Source organism: Dermacentor silvarum, chromosome 7, assembly GCF_013339745.2.
Source record: "Dermacentor silvarum isolate Dsil-2018 chromosome 7, BIME_Dsil_1.4, whole genome shotgun sequence".
NCBI lineage: Eukaryota > Metazoa > Arthropoda > Arachnida > Ixodida > Ixodidae > Dermacentor > Dermacentor silvarum.
The window spans coordinates 180131999-180155043 of NC_051160.1; the positions used below are offsets into that span (position 1 = coordinate 180131999).

General features: G+C 44.9%; 2 protein-coding genes across 3 annotated transcripts in view; one reads left to right on the forward strand and one right to left on the reverse strand.

The window, feature by feature from the left end:
• Window positions 1-13392, reverse strand: part of LOC119458739 (dimethyladenosine transferase 2, mitochondrial-like) — a 307446-nt gene extending 294054 nt beyond the window's left edge. Inside the window, exons 1-2 of one of the 2 annotated variants that reach the window (XM_037720603.2) lie at window positions 12934-13392; window positions 9486-9686 (exon numbers count right to left, since the gene is read on the reverse strand). In XM_037720603.2, the coding sequence (XP_037576531.2) occupies window positions 9486-9666 (181 nt within the window). In that variant the 5' untranslated portion in view covers window positions 9667-9686; window positions 12934-13392. The remainder of the gene's footprint in view (window positions 1-9485; window positions 9687-12933) is intronic. The other variant, XM_049671408.1, reaches the window with a different exon arrangement.
• The window catches only part of LOC125947269 (uncharacterized), a 280283-nt gene that overhangs the window by 55020 nt on the left and 202218 nt on the right, over window positions 1-23045 (forward strand). The window lies entirely within an intron of this gene.

Genomic DNA, 23045 nt, shown 5'->3' on the forward strand with positions numbered 1-23045 from the left:
TAGAAGTTGTGTGGCCAACGGTGACTGCCTGGGATCTGTAGGATAAGTAGGCTGCAAACCATGCGAGTAACGAATCGTTCTTAAGTATTGGTCTTAATTTCGAGAGCAGCTTAGGATGAGACACGCGGTCAAAAGCTTTCTCGAAGTCTAAAAATATGATATCAATTTGACTGGATTTATCGATAGCCAACGTAAGGTCATGAATAGTTTCGAGTAGCTGAGTAATGGTAGACATACCTCGGCGAAAGCCATGCTGACGGTTGTCAATTATGTCATTATGTTCGAGAAATGTCGATAGGTGTTTGGATATGATATGCTCAAGGGTTTTAGCACAAATGCAGAGCAAGGAAATAGGCCTATACGACGACACAAGTGACTTATCGTCTGCCTTTGGAATGGGAGTAATGATGGATTGTTTCCAATCGTTGGGTAGTTCAGCGCTGGCAAGTGATTTTCTAAATATTAGACATAGGTATTTTGAGCACCATTCAGCGTATCGGTAGAGAAAGACAGTAGGAATACCGTCAACACCAGGCGACTTTTTGATATCCAAGTTAAGCAGGAGCGAAAAGACGCCTTCTTCGCTTATATGAACATCGTCAATAGGTGGTTTGTCGTCGAAACCAGGGAAGGATGGAACGTTGCTGTCGTCACTGGTAAAAACCGAGCAAAAGTAATCATTGAATGCATCAGCGATTAACGCCTGGTCAGTCACAGCGATCCCTTGCAAAATAAGACTGATGGGTTGTTTTTTCCTGGGGGATAGATAACGCCAGAACTTGTGCGGCGAGGAAACAAGAAACCCTTTTAAGCGAACGGTTTGATAGTGGTCTTTCGCCTTTTTAATGGCGTCTTTCAAATTTACACGTAACTGAGACAGCATATCAACGGTAGACGATGAAGGGCGTAGCTGATGCTTTTTTCGAGCCTTTTTAACCCTGCGCCCCAGACGAACAACCTCCCGCGTCATCCAGGGGTTAGAAGAACGTTTCACGTAGCGTTTTGTCGGAACGAAGTTGTGTATGCACAGATTAACCAGATTTTTGAAGCGGTTCCACAAAGTGTCGACAGAGGCGTTATTTTGATACTCAGAAACGAAATTCGAAAAGGAACTGTCCAGGGCATCTAAGATTTCTGTATCGTTGGCGCGTGCAAACACAGGAACGAGTTTTTCTTCGCGTTTTTCCTTGGAGACAGGATTAAGTTTCATTGTCAGGCACACTGTTTTATGGTCAGATATTCCATCAAAAATGCTGACAATTGGATGGCGAGAGAGAGTTTTTGAATTGGCGAGGAACAAATCTAAAGTTGATGAACATCCACTCTGAACTCGTGTAGGCAGCTTGACCAACTGTGACAGATCGTGAAGCAGAATGATATCGACAAGATGTTCGGCCGTTGGTGAAAGTGCCTCGGGAAAATCATCTGACCAATTCACATCAGGGACATTGAAGTCGCCGGCTAGCAAAACGTAACCCGAGTGATTCCTATGTCTACACAAAAACTCGTTTAGGCTTTCAAAGAAATTGCTGCCAGCGGTTGGAGGGCGATAGAAGGCTCCGATGATTAAACTCGAATTATGCAAATTGGCCTTCAAGATAACGCATTCAATTCCTGCAATATCAGGTAACCGAGACACAGTTAATGACTCATCGAAAATTATTGCAACACCACCGCCTCTGGAATCTCGGTCTTTTCTGTAGATGCCGTAACCTGTAGGAGTAATCTCGAAATCGGCAATGTCCTGATGTAACCATGTCTCGGGTATTAATGTATTACCATTCCACAACCCTTGAAAGAAGAAGAGAAACAGGCCCGAAGTTTTTTATGTCTCAAGGATCGCCAGCCTTGAACATAGGGACGACTACAACTGTTGTTTTCCATTCGGACGAAAAAAGGTAAAGAAAGATAGGTCAAAATAGGAACAAAGAGTTCAGCGCAACCTTTGATTATAAAGTTAGGAATGCCATCATGCCCTGTAGAAAATGTATCCTTCAGCTTGAGCTCAATGACAACAAAAAAAGAAAAAAGATAAAAAGTCTAAATCATTTGCTAGCATGACATTATCTATCGGGGATAATGCCAAACATTGTACCAGCATTTTTAAAAACAGTTCAACTTACCTTTTTTCTTTGCATAGCAGCAGAAGCTTTGAGGGTCAATTTAAAAGTTAACTGAGATTTTCATGGTAACGTGTAAGGTGTTTCATCACGATGTAATGATCTGTTTGACCACTGTTCGGCAAATAGCAAACCTTTGGCATTCGTCGTTCATTTCCTTGCGGGAACCATTGCTTGCTGCCCAAATAATATTTCAGCTCATGTAAAAACCAGCCAGGGAATTTCCTATTTCTTCTACAGCATTTTCGTATACATTTTTCCACAGTACTTTGCACAGTCGACGTAAGCTGGTCCACGCATGAATTAACATCATTGTTATGCAGCAAGTTGTGCAACAATCCCAGCTTTGAAGGCCATCATAGAGAGCACAGTAGTCTCCGCGACAGTACACATATTTAGGGATTACGTGATCTCCACTCTGAATAAAAGACAAATAAAAGTAACGCGTGAATGGAGGATGAAAAATGTCAAGCGGAACAACATCAGATGCGTCACGAATGCAAAAAATTTGTGTTGACAGAAGGGTGGTGACAGAAGCCAAAGTGCAAAGTCGCCAAGTGCAAAGTCAACAAAAAAACTCAGTTTTTTTTGTCGACTTTGCAACGAACTAGGGCATACTTGCTTCTAATTAAACCTGTACGTCAGTCCACAGTTGGCAGATTAAAATTTCCATAAATATGTACTTTTTATTTTGGATAGTCACGTAGATCTTGTAGTGTTCTAAAGTGGCTTATGAATACCTGGGCATTAGAGCTCGGAGGAAAGTAGCAACAGCCAACAAAGTAGTTGACGCCCATCAGATGCTGCTAATTCCAGCCCCCCCCCCCCCCCCACACACATTCGTCTTATCTTTCAAGGTCTTTCCACCTATACGTTTGAAGCTGTGACTGGTATGCTATTAAAACACCGCCACCAAGCCTAGCCATATTGACGTATTTTCTCTCTGCTCTGAATGCTGTACAGCATATGCATCAGTGAAATAAGACTCGCTTTTCCACGACTCGTTTAACCATGTCTCCGTTATGAAAATCATATCGCATCTAGAAGTACATTTGCAAAAAGAAAAAGTTACTTTTAGCTCTCGAGCCTCTCATATTTTGGTAATAAACATTAACCTGACTCATCATCAGATTTTTCTGATGTTGGAACAAAATGGCGAGAAGAAGACAGCCTTCCAATAAAAGGGCCAAACTTGCATCAGGTTTGTTGACAAGTTTGAGAAATCCAAAGATATATGAAACGAACTGTACGTCGGGTACCTGGTTATCACTTAGCTGTCTTGTCACCGACAAGACCTGCCACAAGTCCCCGGATATCGGGTGCTGTTGTAGTGGGAGCCAAACAGGGCACAACAAAGGCCTGCTGCTGGTGAAGGTTGGGGCGAAACTTTTCAGAGAGCAGCCCCGGATGCCGCCCGCTTGCTTCAGCAGGTCTCACGGCTGAGCGTGGCCAACCAGCGCCTGAATGGCCTCCCGGCAACATTATCGATAAAATGGGTTTCCGCAGGGCCAGTTTCCTCTGGCAATGTGCGCCCGCATAACTGTGGAAACAACCGGCCGAGACACTGTCAAACCACCACTTCATGAAGGGACACATTTTCAGCACAAAGCTCGCACATTTCCAACCCCAAGGTATTCATTCGAGCAGCCATTGATTGAAACCACTGAAAAACCTTTGCAGGAACATGAGCAATATCAGATGCCACGACAGACAGTCGATCTGCTGGGGGCGTGTCAACGACGATGCTCGCTACTGTTGGATTTGGTCGAAAGTTTCAGTGGCAAAACGGCTCATGGCAGCACCCAGTTGTGGCCGCAGTATCTACATTACACTTCTCATTTGGGAGGTCATGCATAGCAGACGCAGCAACCAAGTGCTTCAGGTTGGGAACTGTGAAGAACATTGGCGTAGATTACACAAACCGCGTCACCTGTGTCAACAATGGAGTCTTTGAGCCCATCTCATCATCATCAGCCTATCCACTGCAGGACGAAGGCCTCTCCCTGCGATCTCCAATTACCCTTGTCTTGCGCTAGCATATTCCAACTTGCGCCTGCAAATTTCCTAACTTCATCACCCCATCTGGTTTTCTGCCGACCTCGACTGCGCTTCCCTTCTCTTGGTATCCATTCTGTAACCCTAATGGTCCACCAGTTATCCATTCAACGCATTACATGGCCTGCCCAGCTCCATTTCTTCCGCTTAATGTCAACTAGAATATCGGCTATCCCCGTTTGTTCTCCGATCCACACCGCTCCTCTTCCTGTCTCTTAACGTTACTCCCAAGATTTTTCGTTCCATCGCTCTTTCTGCGGTCCTTAACTTGTTCTCGAGCTTCTTTGTTAACCTCCAAGTTTCTGCCCCATATGTTAGCACCGGCAGAATGCAATGATTGTATACTTTTCTTTTCAACGGCAGTGGTAAGCTCCCCGACAGGATTTGGCAATGCCTGCCGTATGCACTCCAACCCAATTTTATTCTTCTGTGAATTTCTTTCTCGTGATCAGGGTCCCCTCTGAGTAATTGACCTAGATAAACGTACTCCATTACAGACTCTAGAGGCTGACTAGCGATCCTGAATTCTTGTTCCCTTGCCAGGCTATTGAACATTATCTGTCTTCTGCATATTCATCTTCAACCCAATTCTTACACTTTCTCGATTAAGGTCCTCAATCATTTGCTGTGATTCATCTCCATCGTTGCTGAATAGAATGTCATCTGCAAACCGAAGGTTGCCGAGATATTCGCTGTTGATCCTCACTCCTAAGCCTTCCCAGTCTAAGAGCTTGAATACTTCTTCTAAGCATGCAGTGAATAGCATTGGAGAGATTGTGTCTCCTTGCCTGACCCCTTTCTTGATAGGTAACTTTCTACTTTTCTTGTGGAGAACCAAGGTAGCTGTGGAATCCTTGTAGATGTTTGCTGAGATATTCACGTATGCCTCCTGTCCTCCTTGATTACGCAATGAATCTATGACTGCTGGAATCTCTACTGAATCAAATGCTTTTTCATAATCTATGAAAGCCATATAGAGAGGTTGATTGTACTCCGCAGATTTCTCGATTACCCAATTGAGGACATGGATATCATCCATCGTAGAATATCCCTTCCTGAAGCCAGCCTGTTCTCTTGGTTGGCTGAAGTCAAGTGTTGCCCTGATTCTATTGGAAATTATCTTGGTGAATATTTTATACAATACTGAAAGCAAGCTAATGGGTCTATAATTCTTCAATTCTTTAACGTCTCCCTTCTTATGGATCAGTACAATGTTGGCGTTCTTCCAGCTCTCTGGTACACTTGAAGTTGTGAGGCATTGCGTATAAAGGGCCGCAAGCTTTTTAAGCACGATATCTCCTCCATCTTTGATTAAATCTACTGTTATTCGATCTTCTCCAGCAGCTTTTCCCCTGGTCATGTCTTTCAAGGCCCTTCTAACTTCATCGCTGGTTATAGGAGGAGCCTGTGCATCCGGTTCATCACTATTTCGAATGGAAGAAGCTTGGCTGTTTTGGCTACTGTACAGGTCAGTATAGAATTCTTCCGCTGCTTTTACTACGTCATCGAAATTGCTGATGATATTACCATGCTTATTTTTCAGTGCATACATCTTGCCTTGTCCTATGCCAAGCTTCCTTCTGATTTCATGCTGCGTCCATATTTTACGGCTTCCTCAATCTTTCCCACATTATAATTTCGAATATCCCTTATTTTCTTCTAGTTGATCAGTTTTGACAGTTCAACAAATTCTATCTGATCTCTCGAGTTGGACATTTTCATGTTTTGTTGTTTCTTTATTAGGTCCTTTGTTTCTTGGGAGAGCTTACCTACTGGTTGCCTTAGTGCCTTACCTCCCACTTCAATTGCTGCTTCTGAGATCAACCTACTTACCATTTCATTCATTACCTCTATGTTGCCTTTATCTTCCTTTTCTAAAGCTGTATATTTGTTTGCGAGCACCAGCCTGAATTGGTCTGCTTTTACCCTTACTGCCTCTAGGTTGGCCTGTTTCCTATTGACTAATTTCACTCTTTCTCTCTTTACATTGAGAGAAATCCTAGACCTCACTAACCTATGGTCACTGCACCTAACCTTGCCTAACACTTCTACATCCTGCACTATGCTGGGATCGGTAGAGCGTATGAAATCTATTTCATTCCTTGTCTCTCCATTAGGGCTTTTCCAGGTCGACTTCCTGTTGCTGCGCTTTCTGAAGAAGGTATTCATTATTCGGAGCCTATTCCTTTCCGCGAATTCTACCAACATATTTCCTCTAGTGTTCCTACAATCGATGCCATAGTTGCCAATTGCTTGCTCACCGGCCTGGTTTCCCCCACTTTTGCATTGACGTCACCCATGACTACAGTATACTGAGTTTGCACCTTTCTCATTGCTAATTCAACATCTTCATAAAACTGTTCTATTTCTTCATCATCATGACTGGAACTTGGGGTGTAGGCTTGTACCACCTTCATTTTGTACCTCCTATTCAGCTTTATTACGACGACTGCTACCCTCTCTATAATGCTGCAGAAGTCATCAATGTTGCCCGCTATGTCCTTATGGACTAGATATCCTACCCCGAATTCTTTCTTATCTGGAAGACCTCTGTAGTAGAGGACGTGGCCGTTAGTCAGCACTGTGTAAGCCTCAGCAGTTCTTCTAACCCCACTAAGGCCAATAATATCCCAGGCAATACCTGATGATTCTTCAAATAGCCCTGCTAAACTAGCCTCACTCAATAGGGTGCGCGTGTTGAACGTTGCCAGGTTCAATTTCCAGTGGCAACCTGTCCCGACGCAGAAATTCTTAGCACCCTCTGCCACGCCGCAGGTCTGACCGCCGCCTTGGTCAGGTGTTCCGCAGCCGCTGGGGACTGAGGGCCATGGGCTAATAATTGTCGGGGTCATGAGGGAGGCAGTGGCCGAATACTGCACCAGCCAGGCCAATTCCTGTTCTGGTGAGGGAGTGACTTTGTTAAAGCTTAGTGGGCCTTCCTAGTTTGGTTGCACCTGAACTATTATAGCCCCACTAGCTCTCGGCAATATATTTTTTTTCTTGCCGGTGTCAGGCAACACTCCATGCCTGAAAATGTAGTGGACTGGAGTAGGATTCGAACTTACGACCTTCAGATTTGAAGCCGGGTATTCTACCTCTGCTCCACGCCACCACTGAGCCCATCTATGATGGCTTTAATTTGAGAGAAGTATCGTCCAAGAGACCCGCCGACGTGATGGGAATAGGGCAAGATGGCTGCGCAAGTTGTCATCGGTATCACTTCTTTCCACAAATAGCAAAGAAAGGCGGCTTAGCTCTCGTAGCATCGTCAGCAGGACATTTGCACAAGGTACTCAAACGTCGGTTGACTGCAGTTGAAATTCGACTGGGGAAAACATAGGATGTAAGCTGAGGTGACAATGAAGAAGACCAATTTGCAGGCGTCATTGAAGTTGTGGCTTCCACTGCTTCTCCATGTAAGTGCAGCAGACGGGCTCTCCAGATGATTCAGGAGTGCAAGTGTCTTTCAAGTTGCGGGTCGCATCAGTGAACACAGATGATGTGAAAGCCTCGACGGCTTCCAGCCGAGACATGCTTTCCACACAGCCCGTCACCAAATGAAGCGCAATGCGAACAGGCGCGGTCCAACCTCCGGTTTTACTGCCTCTTGCGAGACTTCTCTTGGTTCACTTTGTCTTCCTCCAACCAGAGCACCCGTCATCCTCTTCGTCCTTTCCATTGCATGAGGAGCTTATTCGAGTCGGTAGGCAGTAAAATCAGAACCTTTTCACCGGGTCATAGCCTTCTTTGTACGCTCTTACAATCATCAAAACACTTTTTTTCTGGGCTTTACCAAACTTCTCACGAGCGAGGTCACAGGAGACTGGTCCGAAAATCCACAAGGTAGGTGTGCGTTATTCACACCTCATCGTCAATATTGTCCTTTGTCCGTAGCTCTTGCAAGACACTGAAAGGTCCATACATGTGCCTGCTGCAAGTTAACTCAAATGACAAAAAGCTCCATCTTGCTTGTGGCACTTTATGATCGCGAAGGGGAGTAAGTTGGCAATCCAATGACTTCACTTGACACATTCATTTTAGCATGGCCTTCAGCGTGTCACGAATTTCAGCAAACTAAAGACAGGCAGGGACAAGTCGCACATTTAAGACAAACATTTATAATTGAAAAAGAAAACGTAAAAGAAAACACAGAACAAGCAATGTAAAGCTCGAGCTAATTCTACAATTTCCCCAAAGTCCTCCAATATCATGAATTCATAAGTCCAAAATATTTACATTGATTCCACCGACGTGGCCACGTCACCTCATCGTTTGGCCCACCGATGCGTCGTGGCTCCGAAGTCACTGCGTCTGACGTTCGGCCCATGACCTGGTCAGGGGGTCAGGGCAGTAGAGCCTGGATCAACTCTGCTAGCCTGCGGATTGTAGCCGCAGGGAGACTTGGAGACAGTGCCGTCGGTCGTGGCTCCGAAGTCACTGCGTCTGACGTTCGGCCCATGACCTGGTCAGGGGGTCAGGGCAGTAGAGCCTGGATCAACTCTGCTAGCCTGAGGATTGTAGCCGCAGGGAGACTTGGAGACAGTGCCGTCGGCCTGTACCAGCGGCCTCCTTTGGAGCGCCCGCTCAGCTTGCGGGTCGTAGCCGCAGCAGCTGAAGAACTGGGTTGCCACCGTCTCCGCGACCCGCCCGTCCTGTCCGGCCTCCTTCTGTCGCAGAGCGTAGCTGGGCTGCTCTCTTCGTGTGCCTTTTCCCCATTGGCCACGCAGTTCCGCATGCACTTCTTTTTTCATATATTCTTTTTATTGGGACACTTATTTTCTCACTTCTTTTCTTCCACCGACTCCTCGTGCTTTCTTGTCCTCTCCTTCCCTTCTACTTTTTCTTCTTTTTTTCTTGGCTCATGACACAGCGAACCGTTGAACTTTTCAACCAAGCCGTTGCAAGTCAGTCAGCAGAAAATTTTCTGCAAGTCAGCATTCTTGTGCGAAAAAGTTGACCTGCAGTGCTGCAAAGAGCCTAATAATTTTGCAGGGAACCAATCTACATGAATTTGCATCTTAGGCAGTTTAATCATTCAATTTCCGCGACTTCATTGTCTATAAAAAGATTTCCTGACAATTGCATGACTTTTCTAGGTTCTCCAGGTCGTTAGACACCCCGATAGATAGCAAAACTTGCTCTACCTGTTCAGCTCACATCACCCAGCCACAGCACATCCTCACACCAAGTGGCTTCAAGAGCACAGGTGTAAGACATAGCACTGCAGTGTCTACTGCCAGCATTACTTGTGGCAGCAGCTTCAACCCAAAGAGTGCCCATAGTATTCCCAAAGAGCAATAGTGTACTCACCCAGGGCAGCAGTGTGCACGTGGAAGAGGTCCTCAGGCTGACCCGTTCTGCGGCCAAGAAGTGCAGGGAAGCTGTTGCACAGCGCCACAAGCTCAGGGTCACTGGCCGCAGCAGACAGTGGCCGCCACAAGAGCTTGCTCCCACAAGCGACCAGGGGGGGGCACCACCCACCAACCAACATGGCACACAATACTCCAACAGCTGGAAGGGATACAACGCCGTCTCGTGGGTTTGTTAACAAAATCACCTGCACTTGCAGACGATCGAAGCATTCAAAGCACAACAATACTTGCAAGCACAAATTGTCAGTTGTCCAAACTGTGTGTCGGCTGCTTGTAAACGACTCATTCCAGCATAAATGCTTACGTTGCATGCCGTACTGCCTTTCAGTTTATTATGCATACAAGATACGAGGTGTGTTCAAAAAGAAACCAAACTTTTGCTGTAACACCTTTACTGCTTATGGTACAACAATTTAAGTGCTGTCCCCTTCAAAGTAGTCCCCTCTACTGGCAATGCACTCGTCCCATCTTTTCTTGCATTTTTGGAAAGCCTCCTGGAATGCACTTTCTGGAATAGAGCGCAGGTCTCATCTCACATTGTCCTTGATCTCTTCTACGGTTTGGAAATGACATCCTTTGAAGGTGGTTTTCAACTTGGGGAATAGAAAGAAGTCTGCTGGGGCTAGGTCCGGAGAATATGGTGGGTGGGGTACAACAGGAGTGTGGCATTTCGCTAAGTAGCTGCGGACAAGGAGCGATGCGTGAGCCGGGGCATTGTCATGACGCAACATCCAAGCCTGATTTTTACACAATTCAGCCCTCTTACTACGCACAGAATCTCTCAAACGTGCTAGGATTCCCTGGTAAACTTCTTTGTTTACCGTCTGACCATGTGGCACAAATTCCTGATGGACAATGCCTTTGCAGTCAAAAAACACAACCAACATCACCTTCATTTTTGACCAACTCATGGGTCCTTTTTGGGACGAGGAGAACCTTTGGCCACCCACTGCGATGACTGCACTTTCATTTACACATCATAGCCATAAACCCAATGTCTCATCGCCTGTTATGATGTTCTTAAGAAAGTTTTCATCGTCACTGGCAGCAGCAAGCAGTTCCTGGCTGACTTCAACACGGGTCTGCTTGTGTTCGTCAGTCAACAAACGTCGCACAAATTTTGCACTGACACGACGCATCCCAAGTTTGTCGCTCAAAATTTCATGACCATGATCCTACGCTGATACCTACTTTGTCAGAGACTTTTCGAACAGTCAAACGACGATTTGCACGAATCACAGTTCGCACTCTCTCGACGTGGTCATCATCTGTGGATGTGGAAGGTCGTCCAGGCTTGGGATCGTCACCGACCGGCATTCTTCCGTCTTCAAAATGCTTGAACCAATCATAGCACTCATACAGTCCGCCCCGTATGCTTGGCTAAGCAACTGAAATGTCTCTGTGAAAGTTTTCCCAAGTTTGTAGCAGAACTTCACACAAACACACGCTGTTCTTCCAATTCCTTCATTGTCTCTTTGGCACCAATCCGAAGAACAGCTTGTTCATGCGCTCACTTCAGCGGCTGTAGCTCGCCAACTAACGGTCAGAGCGAAACGCGGCAAATTGCAGTTTGTTGTCTAAACCTGCCGCTACATGCGCTCAGTAGCCGCAGCGCGCTCCCTCTGCCGGTTGGCGCGCTATTTCAAAAGTTCGGTTTCTTTTTGAACACACCTCGTACATAGTAGGTTGTTAGTAGTATACAGGCGAGGGTCCCAAAGTCAAACGACTGCGGCGGGACCCTCGGTTAACACAATCAAGATTCTTTTGCTACAGAATCCGTGACAACATTAGAGAAAGTTTCAACCTGCACTGAACTATAACATTGTAACAGTGGTTGGCCAGTGAAAAATTGTCATCAGAAAAGGATAAACAATGTACACATGTCAATATACAAGAATTCATCCAACTGTCTAATGCACTGTGGCGCATGAAAGCCCATGATGCACTAAAAAAATTTCACCTTGACAAGCAAAAGAAAGCCACCAGGAAGCTGATTACATTTAGGATCTCTCAGGGAACAAGTCAAGAGGCAACCAGAGTAAGCCCAAATGAGCAGGCAGCACCACGGACAATTTTTTGAGGTTTGTGGCAACTTTGCGTCAGACGTTACCTACTACAGCATCACTTGCCTGCCTGAAGATCATCAGTTTTTAGAGCAATACTCTGATGATTTACCCCTGTTTAGTACATCCCCAGTGTTCTTCACTGATTCACTTCACTTCGGAACAAAGAATGGCATGATGCTCTTAACTACAACATAACACAGGAGACATGGCTTTTCAGAACCAAACAGGCATTTTTCAGCGCACTTTTACGGTTTTATCTTGCATCGACAGCTTTGTGTCACGAAGGACAATTTTATGTACAGCTCTCTGGTATAGAATCATCTATATCGGTCACATTGTGGGACATATTTTTATCAGCTTTTTGGCAGACGCATTCCCAAGTCGCATAGCTAACAACCCAGTTGAGAACTATTAATATGTCGATAACTACCTTGCTGTTCTTAACATGCCTACTGGGTCAGAACCTCACAGCAATGTCATTGACATGGTCAACCTCTTTCACAGCCTTTTATGCGGCCTTCATTTCAGATTCGAGTTTGTGCAATGATAACTGGATTCAATTCTTGGATTTAACAATTTCTGGGCCAACTCAACACGTGTGCTACTCAATACAATGCACACTCTGCTGCCGTATGAAAGCGCTCATCCCAAACGAGGGTCCACCTTCTGGCATGCGAGTACCTCGTCCTTTGCAGTCTCGATGTCCAAGCACACTTGCCCTTGTTCCCCATGCGTGTATAGTCCAGAAATGAAAATGCAACAAAGAGAATGAGTGACGCTGATGTGGTGTTGGTGCATCATCACACAACATGAGGTGGCTAAAAGATACTAAGTGAATGCTGTTTCAACTGCACACTGCAAATCGTCGTAGGTTCTTCTAATTCTTGCTCACTCACATGATCAAGAATGAGGGGAACCAAGGGTCACAGCGATGAACGCAAGAACCACGGCTTTGTTGTCAGCTACGGTTGTCATATAAACATGACACCTTGGCCCATCTCAAGTACATCACACGGCAGAATTCATTGTACTAGGTCAGCTTGCGACTTTGTGGCGGAGACGAAAACAAGCACTTCCTTATCTGTGCCACTATTCCATAAATCAGTGTGTGCATGCTTCCAGAATGGTCAGTGGTTGTCGAAGGGCACATGACAGTTTTATGCCGACAGCCGCACACATTCCTTGTACACAATCGTACTGGTGTTATTCGCATGATACAAACAGCCATGATTTGTACCGTGAATGCTTCAACAGAAGTTGGGCCGTCATGCGCCTGATATATGCACGCGCGCACACATGTTGTCGGAAAAAGTTCCTCACCTCTTCACTGCAGGAGGTATCACCAAGCGCGTAGAACCCGTAGCACTTCTCGGCGTAGCTGCCAGCGTCGATTACCGAAGTGCCATGAAGTTTTTGGCAGGCTTCGCATCTGTTTCACAGTTCGCTCCCCTCGATGAGTGGTGACCGCCGCACGAACTAGCAGAGTTGCCATCGCGTCTTCACTTCTGGTTTCACTTCTGACATCGCCTGCCGCAAATGTGTGATGTTTAAATTTAGAAGTGTTTCCAGATTTCGTGACAGTAAGGAGTTCTTTATACCGTACTGGTTTGCATATGTTTGTCTTATGTGTGATTTTCCGCACTTGAAAGGCCTCTTGTAGACAATGCTGTCAACACATATTCTCTAAAAAATCCTTAGATTCCTTCAGAAAGGAGGACAGCCAAAAGCCAAATAATTCCGCAACTTTATAAACAGGGTGCTTACAATAATATTTGGTAATATTAAACCTATTTCTGTGACGTCAAATATGGTAAAACTTATTGAACTATATTTATGGTGAATGATGAAACCGCATCACAGAACACCCATACAAACTTAGAGAAGGGAAACTGTACCTTCCACAGTGCAACGAAAATGCCAACGAAAATAAGCGTAGCGGTGGCGTTGTGAACTAAAGTATGCGATCGAGAGATGGCGCTGGCAAAATCGAAACTAATATCATCATCATTAGGTAGTGAGCAATATGGCCGTTACGGTAGCGGTTCGTAGGTACGGTGGCTAGATGGGTAGGTGTGCCGACCGGCGCCTGTGGAGCCTAGTTCACCGCTTCTCCGCGTCATGACGCAAAATTGGCGCTGCGGTCAGTAGAACGGTTCCGCAGCGCGCGTCGTCTGCTACAGGGGGCTGGCGGACTGGCGGCGAGCGAAAAAAATAAAGCCCATATTGGAATAGTTCTATGTCGTCTGTTCGTGTCAGTTTCAAAGGTGAAGAGCTCCGCATCTCTCGTACTGTTTGTAAGTTCCTAAGCGATGTGGAATGTTCCAGGTCGGAAGAATGAGCGGCGAGATTAGCGGCGGCGTTGCTCCACCAAAGAAGACCACCAAGGAGACAATTACTGCTTCGCTCCAAACTGCAAGTCGGGCTCTAAATTTGTGAGAAAGACAGCGGAATTGTTCCGCTGTCTGACAGCGGAAATGTTCGCCCCGAGCTGCTCAGTAGCTTGCTCAGTATCGGTACGGTGGCTAGATTGTATCAGTGACGTTAATGAGCAAGCGGCACACCGAAAAGCGTACGTCCATGAGCTCCTCGACGTCGGAAATTTGTAAGCCGCACACATGAGGTGCTCAGCGCCTGCGACATCGAGCACCGCTGCGCTGCTACAGGGAAAAGAAAAGTGATTCTAGGCTGATATTCTATATAGCAGGCTATGTAGCAAGGAAGTTCCTGCAAAGAACCAAGTGTTCCGATTGCTCAGGGACATTACTGAATTCAACAGAATGAGTAGGTCAGGGCTGTTGCTCCCTTCTGAAGCACTAAAAAAACTGGTAGCACCGCTCGAAGACGCCTTCAAGCTGTGCTTCAGTTTAAATGAGTTACGAAGGAACAGTGTATCGCCGACTTTGCATCCTTTCTGCAGCTGAATCCCCCGAATTTGATCGGCTGTAAGCGGCACAAGAAAGAGCTCACAAACGATGTTGTGAAATTCTATTCAATTACACGCCTTTACTTTCTTGTCAAGGGCAATAACATGGCGCGCGAAAGCAACAGGGAGAAGAAGAATCACCTGAACTGGAGGCGTGTGCTGTGAATAATGTTATGATGTGGTGGACCAACGTTGCGGCCTTACTGGCGCTAGGCTATTTATGTTGGTGCGTTTGCCTGACTCAAGTTATGAGAGCGTTTCTTGTATTTTAAATATATTCATGAATTTAGCCCAAGACGTATTGCTTTATTTTATTGCAACCAAACAGTGAACCATATGCACTTACCAACACAATTCGTCTCTTAACAATTTAAATACCGTAACGGAGGCAGCAATAAACACAATAGCTGGATTTCTCGAAATTGAAACATTAGAACTCACTAAATATCACGTAAACACGTTTCCATGTAGCGCATAAAACCACTGCAGTATTGTTTCATGCATGGAAAAAATGCATCTACGTACTTAATGCAACGGGTTGGAGCGCAGCGTTTATACCAATAAATGTGACCAATCGCCAAGCTAGAAAATTAACTTCAGCATATAGCATCTTCTGACTAGACTACAGCAACAAAATCCCCATTCTGGCTTGGCCTACACTGCTCAGAACGGTATTATAACGCGCACTTCAAAGATACAATCAGAGGCAAGCGATACTATCAGACACGCAGCTCGTCTACACAGCGCAGCCGCCGTTGCGCGCCGCTGAACCGTTCTACTGTCCGCAGCACCAATTTTGCGTCTTGATGCGGAGAAGTGGTGAACTACGCTCGGTCGGCACACCTACCCATCTAGCCACCGTATCGTAGGGCTGGTCGCGCTGCTCGCTCGCTGGTTTGGGGTGTTTAGTTACCGCTTTCGGGGAGGTATTCGTGTGTACTGGGGCCGTATTCTGAAACGTTCGCCTAGGCGAAATTTCTTTTTTCGCTTTCAGGCGTGCGCCGATTGGCTGTTTTAGCAAAATTGGATGAGCTGATTGGGTGGTTGAGCCCGACGTCATTCAATTTGCTCAACCAGCCAATCAGCGCGCATGCTGATTTCGCCTAGGCGAAATTTCGCCTAGGCGAACGTTTCAGAATACGGTCCCTGTACTCTAACATGACTACAGATATCTTCATTATGTCGCCAGGTGACCGAGAGGCCTCAACTGGCAATAAAACACTTCAAACAAGTAAGCTCACATTGTTTATTGTCAATGGTGAATGAGGCAGTACATGATCACAATTTTCGTACAGCTCAGGTGGACTTAATGTTGTCCGTCACTGAGTTTACAACATACAGAAACACAGATAACCATCTATTTTTTGGGACCCAAAGCTGAAATCGAGCGAAGTTTTCTCATCGTGTTCGGCGTGCCGTAAAGCAGGGAGAACGAAGGTTCAGACAGTGATATTTATGCCGAGCTGCCCTCGTACTTGTATTGCGTACAGTGCTGCTTGACGTTTTATAGTCTCTGCGTTCGATGATTTCCGATATATTAAAGAATGGAACACAAAAAATTGCTCGGCAAAAATGTACTGTCAGCAAGATAAGCTCGAGCTGCAATGTCTCATTGCTCTCATAACACATTGGCGAGAGGCACGAAGTGTAGGAGGGGGGCGTTATGCTAAATTTTACATCACATTTTCTGCTGCACATTTAGTGTTCAGGTGCGGCAGCAAAGGCTTTGACACAAGTGGAGTACTCGTAGGGAAACCAAGGAACGTTATGGAGACAGCAGTGCTTACAAGGACTTCTGGAAATATTGTGTGAATAAACAAGGACACTAAATCAACATATAAGCAAACCCAATTAATACTCACAGTTCCTTGGAAAATGGAATTTGTGGTTTCATGTTGAAAAAGAATCTCGGTATAGGTATTCAAACACAGCAAAGAGGTTGCAAGGAGATGAACACTTCAGTTGAGTAACAGAGGTGACCAAGGGAAGCCTCAGCTTGAAGCCAACGTTTCACCAAGCAAACATATTTGTGAGGGCCGAGACGAAGACTAGTTCCCACGCTGAGGTTTGACGCTGAGTTCCCTTGCTCGTTCACTGTTGATTAGCTGAATGTTAAGCTGAACTTATTCTGCGAGTACATTTCAAAATATTTTTGGGAGCACACTGTGCGCAGGTTTTGTCATCTGCTGTTTGAAGAGACAGAAAATTTGCTTTGAGTGATTTCTCAAGTTTGTGAAGTGTGAAATAGGCTGGCCGGTTGTGTGAGCTTGCCTTTTCTAGCTATCTCTTAATTATGGTGCAGTACTAACCTAGTTATTCATTTCATGCAAACTGTATATGAGCCTCTTGTAGTAAACAAATGTAAAATCATGCGCATTTCCAGATCTAATTCTAATCCTAGCACTAGCCATGCCAACGTTCCCTTAGATTTTGTCATGTCATATAAATAACTTAAATTGGACCAATAATATAGAGTACGTCATTAGCAGTGCTAATCACATGCTCGGGTACTTATGGCGCAACCTTTCCAAAGCACCGTCTACTTTAGAACTACAGCTTTACAAGACTAATTCACTGGAAACTTGAATATGCATCTGCAATATGGGATGCTAGTCGTGTTAATCTTATTACTTCACTTGAACTAGTACAAAATAACTGTACTTTTATTTCTAATTATAACCGTACCGCGAGTATAACTTCAATGTAAACTGGCCTAGCACTCATTCCACTAGCTAATCGCTGCAAAGTCGGCCATCTTTTGCTATTTCATAAAATTTTCTATCACACCACACTTCATGCCGACTTCATATACTGCGGCCTCAGTGCATTTCAAACTGCGTCGATCATCGCAGTAAGGTAGGAATTGATTTATGGAACATGAAGTCTTTCTTTCATGCCCCGTACATCTCAGAAATGGAACCACCAAGTATCGTAGCCATCACAGATAACAAACTTTTTTGCAAAACATTAGCTAACATTGTATAATCAGGAGAATCATTATGTTACAAGGACTCACTGCACTTGTTTGTTTTACTCTACTACTTTGTAACCACTCCCCTCTTTAATACCTGTGGCCCTGAGGGTACTTTAAGCAAAAAATAAAATGAGTTTCACTCATCATGAAATGTCATTTCCTTAAAATTGCATTAAGCGCTTTTGATCATTTTTAAATTCTTTGCATTTTCATGTAACAAATTATCGTTGTGAGGGAGCATGTGATACTTCGTGGTACTAATGCCCGTCAAATTGATTTGCAAAGAACAGATGACAGAGTTTGTGCATTAGCAAGTAGGAGCTTGCTACATTGTTTCTGTTCTGGTCATCATGGCTACAATGACTGCAAAAGAAAGAAGGTGGGACTCAACATGTTACTTCTCCGATTATCATAAAGCGCCCTTAAAAGCAACTAAGCTTGTATGTCAAATTTCTCATTCCCGCTCAGTATGATACAGAACTGTAGACTGCTGTTTTCCTAATAGGGCTCACACCTCTCTATCTGGTAAACTTCCAAACATTTCATAGTGAGGCACGTAGTTCAAGAGGACCTATTGTCATTGTGGTGACAGTTGAGCATCTTGTGGCTTAGCGTGGGCAGCTTGCAGACCAATAATCTCTCTTTTGTCCGTCTTCCTGAAAAGAGAAATGACAAAGCCATGACACACATGTAAGCAAAAAAAAAAGTCACAGTTTCGCCCTAAGGGCGAAGCAATGAATGCGATAGCAACACAGCAATGTCATACGAAGTAAGGTGAGCGGCTTTGGTAGCAATATGAATTGTAGTAAACATGAGTTGATTAAGTAAGCAGGTGTGCTGCGGCGTAAGTAGACCGACATGAAGAGAGACTCGATGACCACGAGAAGGCGCGTGTGAAACGGTGGTGTTGAGGAGAAGCGCTTCCCGTGGGCAGCGCGCGTGCGAAGGGACACACCTGTAGCGCTGCACTGCCGATCCGGGCAGCATTACATGTGTAGCGTGCGTTGGAAAATGTGGCCCGACTATTACTAACTGAATGAACAAGCGTGGTGTGAGCGCGCACAAACAAACATGAATAGATCACACTGAATGACTGCAGACAACGACCCCCCCCGCTCCCTCCGGCGCTGGCTTCCCGCTTCCTTGCTTGCGTGTGGGAGAGATAACAGACCGTGCGGTCGAGCGGTCGAGCGACGAGCGCGGTTGTTGGCACAGTAGAAGTGCCCCCCCCCACGCTCCCTCCGGCGCTCGCTTCCCGCTTCGTTGCTTGCGCGTGGGAGATTGAGTGCGTTCGCTCTGCGTGATAACGCGCGTCCCCGCACGCTTCTGCTCGGGCATACAGCGCGCGGTGAAGATTTTATCTATACGGAACCTCATGGCGACGGCGACGCCGACGGCAGAAATCCGGTTGAAGTGTCCATATAATTGCTATCGCAATAAAATGGTGAAACAAAAGTTAGTCCCATAAATGAAGAAAAATCACGGTTCTAGTTGAAGTGTTCAGAAACATACCCTGTGAGGATTCTGGCCCTTAATGTTACTTCCAGTGGAGACACATTCACGGTTGACTTCTATGTCCAGAGCCAATAGAGTCCAAAGGGATGAGTCCAAATATGAGCAGCGTCTTGGAGGCTGGAGTCGAAAGAAAAAATAGCCTCAATTACTATGCTGTAAGTGTGCGTGAGTTTGTGATTCATGTATGACAGAGAACAGTGCACGAAACGCTTCATGACAGAAAATCGCACAAACACTGTTTTGAGTGTGCATTTCTTTCAGTGGTGTCCTTGTGTGGGCTGTGCTTAGTCAAGTCTCGATTAGATGACAATTGTTTCTGCCAGATACTAGTAATAAACACAGTCATTTTATTATGTCTCAAATGTAGTTAATCGAAGTGTATCACCAGAAGTACACTTGTCACTAATGTGCAGTGAATTTATCGCGCTGTATCATTTATGCAGAAACAGCCAAAACTTTATTATTTATGCTGTACTCATGTTAGCAATTTTAGCAACTTGGCAAAGTAGCAAGAGCCTCTATTGAATTGCTTTGGAAGGGCAATAACTTTAGAATTATTACTATTTTCTACTTTTAAGAAATGACGACAGGAATCTGCTTTATCCGCCTCGCATGCAAAGAAATTCAAAGTTGAAAATACGAAGCACTGCTTTTTTACTCACCGGCGCACAAGCCCAGGGGCTGCAAGGTTAATCCGCTTTTGTGGGTAGTCTTCAAGCAGACTGTGCTCCGTTCCAGCGATGAATTTTCGTGCTGGCCAGCACTTTTTTTTCGAGCAACCAGACGCAACGCGGCCAAACGCGGCAGATCACAAACGGCGGAAGCCGTGCATGCAGCCACCAGTGAAACGCCGCAGCTGAGAAAGTTCACCGTCTTTAAACACGTTCGCTTGGTGGCAGCTATCGAATGTTGGACGCATAAACTGGCTGAGGTATTATTGATATCTAATTAAAATGAACCTGCGTGATGCTGCTCAGAGGAAACGACCACCCCGTTCGCAAATATAACCGCCGTACAATTTGAATCGATAAACGGCACGGACTAGGGTTGCCAGATGGCCCCAACAAAAAATCGCCAAACGATCTCAATATGTAGCCCAAAGATAGCCAGACTCAAATTTTTTGTGACCCAAAAGTAGCCAAAAACATAGCCAAAAGTTTGATGATGTTCTGCAGGTGTCTTATAGATCGTGCAGATGGTTTACCGCATATCTTCGGCTCCAAAATTACTTCCGCCGCATGCAACCAGCACAAAAGTGGCCCTCAAGATCTGCGTAAATAATTCTAGTGAGAGCTGCCACACAGACATGGATTTAGACACCACTTATTGTAACAACGAGCCGAAGGATTTCGTTTCCGATTGATTCATGACGTTATCAGTATTTACTGAACGATGTTGTGAGCTAATTTTAGTTCACGCCTCGCTTTATACTCGAAGCATTTTTCTATAAGTGTCGGGCAAAATACTGCCAGCTCCAGCCTCTAGGATCAGCTTTGACTGGTCACGATCGAGTGCCCGTGAGGCGGCCCGAGCTCAATGCGTTTTAGAATTGTACGTGTTGCCTTTCCTAAGCTTGATTCATAAAATTAGCATGTTATTTCTATCCCGCTCTCTCTCTTTCTCAATTTTGTATTTTTTACTCGAAAGCAGCTTGACGCTGAGTTAGCAAATGCTGCCACTTAGAGACACACTGGACTCTGGAGAAAACTTGAAACCTTCTTGCATTTTCCTCGTGGGAAGACGGGACAGTTGTGACTGCAATAGTGCAAAAACGGAACGACCTGCTGGCCCGTAGCAGAAGAGGTGAATTAAAGTTTCCAATTTCAATTGCCACCTGGATGACGGCGCTGGCAATAACCCAGGTGCTATTAGTATCGAAGCGTTGAACTGTGCAATTTTTAATAAGGTGTGAGGCCAAGTCAAAATTGCAACTTTTTTTCAAAATGTCAATTTTTTTGTTTTCTGCTTTGTTAGATGAGGAATTTATTCTCCATCATTTTGCTGAAAAAAGTATCTTCCTACGTAGTTTCTTTCAAAAGATACATAAAAAAATGTAAACCCACCCGGCGTCTACGAAACCGAAACTGAAAGTGCCAGTTTTCTGTGGAACAGAAAAAAATGCTCTGGTTTGCAGTTATTTGCTGGTTATTTAAAAATCGTATCACGTAAAAAGTGTAGCAATGCCATAATAGCATTTTCAACATTTTATTTATCAATTAAAATAATAAGCACCTCACCAGGTGGACGTGCAATGTTTTGCACGTGTTGTTTACGTTATGGAGGCTGCACGCGCGTTAAAGGAGCAGCGGATCGTGTGATGGATGTGTTTACTCTCTGTCGCTTACTTTTTCTTACTGGCAGCCGCAGAATGGGAAAGTTTAGAGCGCAAAGACGCACAAAATTAAAGTTTGTTGGCAATCAGTACACGGCGACGGACCTGGAGACGTACGGCAAATACCTGTAATACTGCAAAGCAAGCTAGAAAAAAAAAAGAAGCCGAGGTGCAACAGGAGCAAAATCAGACAAGAGCAAGACCCAAGACAAAACTGGCTACAAATATAGGGGATTTTAGCTCTCCTGATCATCTTATGTAAGCGCCATGCTTTGAAATCTTTTTGCTGATTTTCTCAGAACTCATCTTTTTACGATTTCTTCAAACGCAAACATTCATAACTTTTTCCCTAATAAAGATTTTTTTGTGAAACTTGGCACAATTCTTTCTCACATTATTGGGTGTGCAATGAACCTCAGCAAGTAAAATCGTGCCCCAAGTTTTGATATGGAGGCCTTTTACACCAAGGCACACCCATTGGAAGCACACATGTTTTTGGTTATTTCATCACTATGCTTCGATAATTGATCTGAGCTCAGTAATTTTGGTTCATTGCACAGATCAAGGCCTCTCCTATATCACTGCCAAAAATTGTGTTTTTTTATCAAGTTAAATTAGAGTTATGACTGTTGGCGTGAGACCCACATTTAATCAAATTTTTCAAATAATAAAAATAGTGCAAAAATAATGCAAGCTTTAAAATGCTCACATGGGCCTAAAAAAGTGTTCTTTATGATGTAGACCAATAATTTGTATTGTTTATCCTTTTTTAAACTTTTTTTCCCAGCACTTGGCCTCATACCTATGGCATGATTCATGCAATCTGAAAACGTGTGCGTAAGTTTCTGTGAATGCTGGCACGAATGCGTGCGTTGTCAAATTTCCGAGGGGGGCTGTGTACCTTACCTTCAGTGGGACTTGTAAATAAACAAAGAAATGTAATTCCACTAGGAAACACATACGCACGCGGCGACGATGTTACCGTGTTTGAACTTTAGACGCAACCTAACAGCGACGACCACGACCACGGTAGAAATGCGCTTGGAGTGCCCATATACTTGCTATCGCAATAAAAGGAAATGCCTCTTGCTCATTTACCTGTTATTTTATCATAGACAACCACTTTTGTTAAACCTTGTGAAAGCATTCTCACGTTCTAAAAATACTCATTTTACGGGTAGTCAGCCAGCTGGGGCAGAAAACAGTAAAGGAAACGAGCCCGTGCACTCTGATAACTCGTTCTTCGCGAACACACTCGGCTCGACCAGGCTGGCGCACCCTCCGTTACCGTCACTACGTCACACTAACTGAAAATGGCGCACGTGCGTTCTTGCTTATGCAAAAAGGAAACGCAATAAATATCCTATAGCGCATTCGATTATGCTTTCTTTAATAAAGACGGTAGGCCGGCAACATCTGTGTGTTTCCAAAGGCAAGAGGGGACGGCAGCGGTCCTCCACGTGGCGTGGCTACCGACCAGCGAGCAAAAAGTGCGTCCACCGCAAGTACGAAGTGCGCTCGTGCCCAAGTTCGTGATCATGTGGGAGCCTTACCTTAACAATCCTCATTCTCAACTGCAATATTTAAAATTTTTAACGGCTTTATGCTTTGCAGATGCAAGAGTTGCCTTCGAATGCGGAATGAATTTCGGACATTTTGTAACAAATTTGCCGAATTTCTTACTCCAT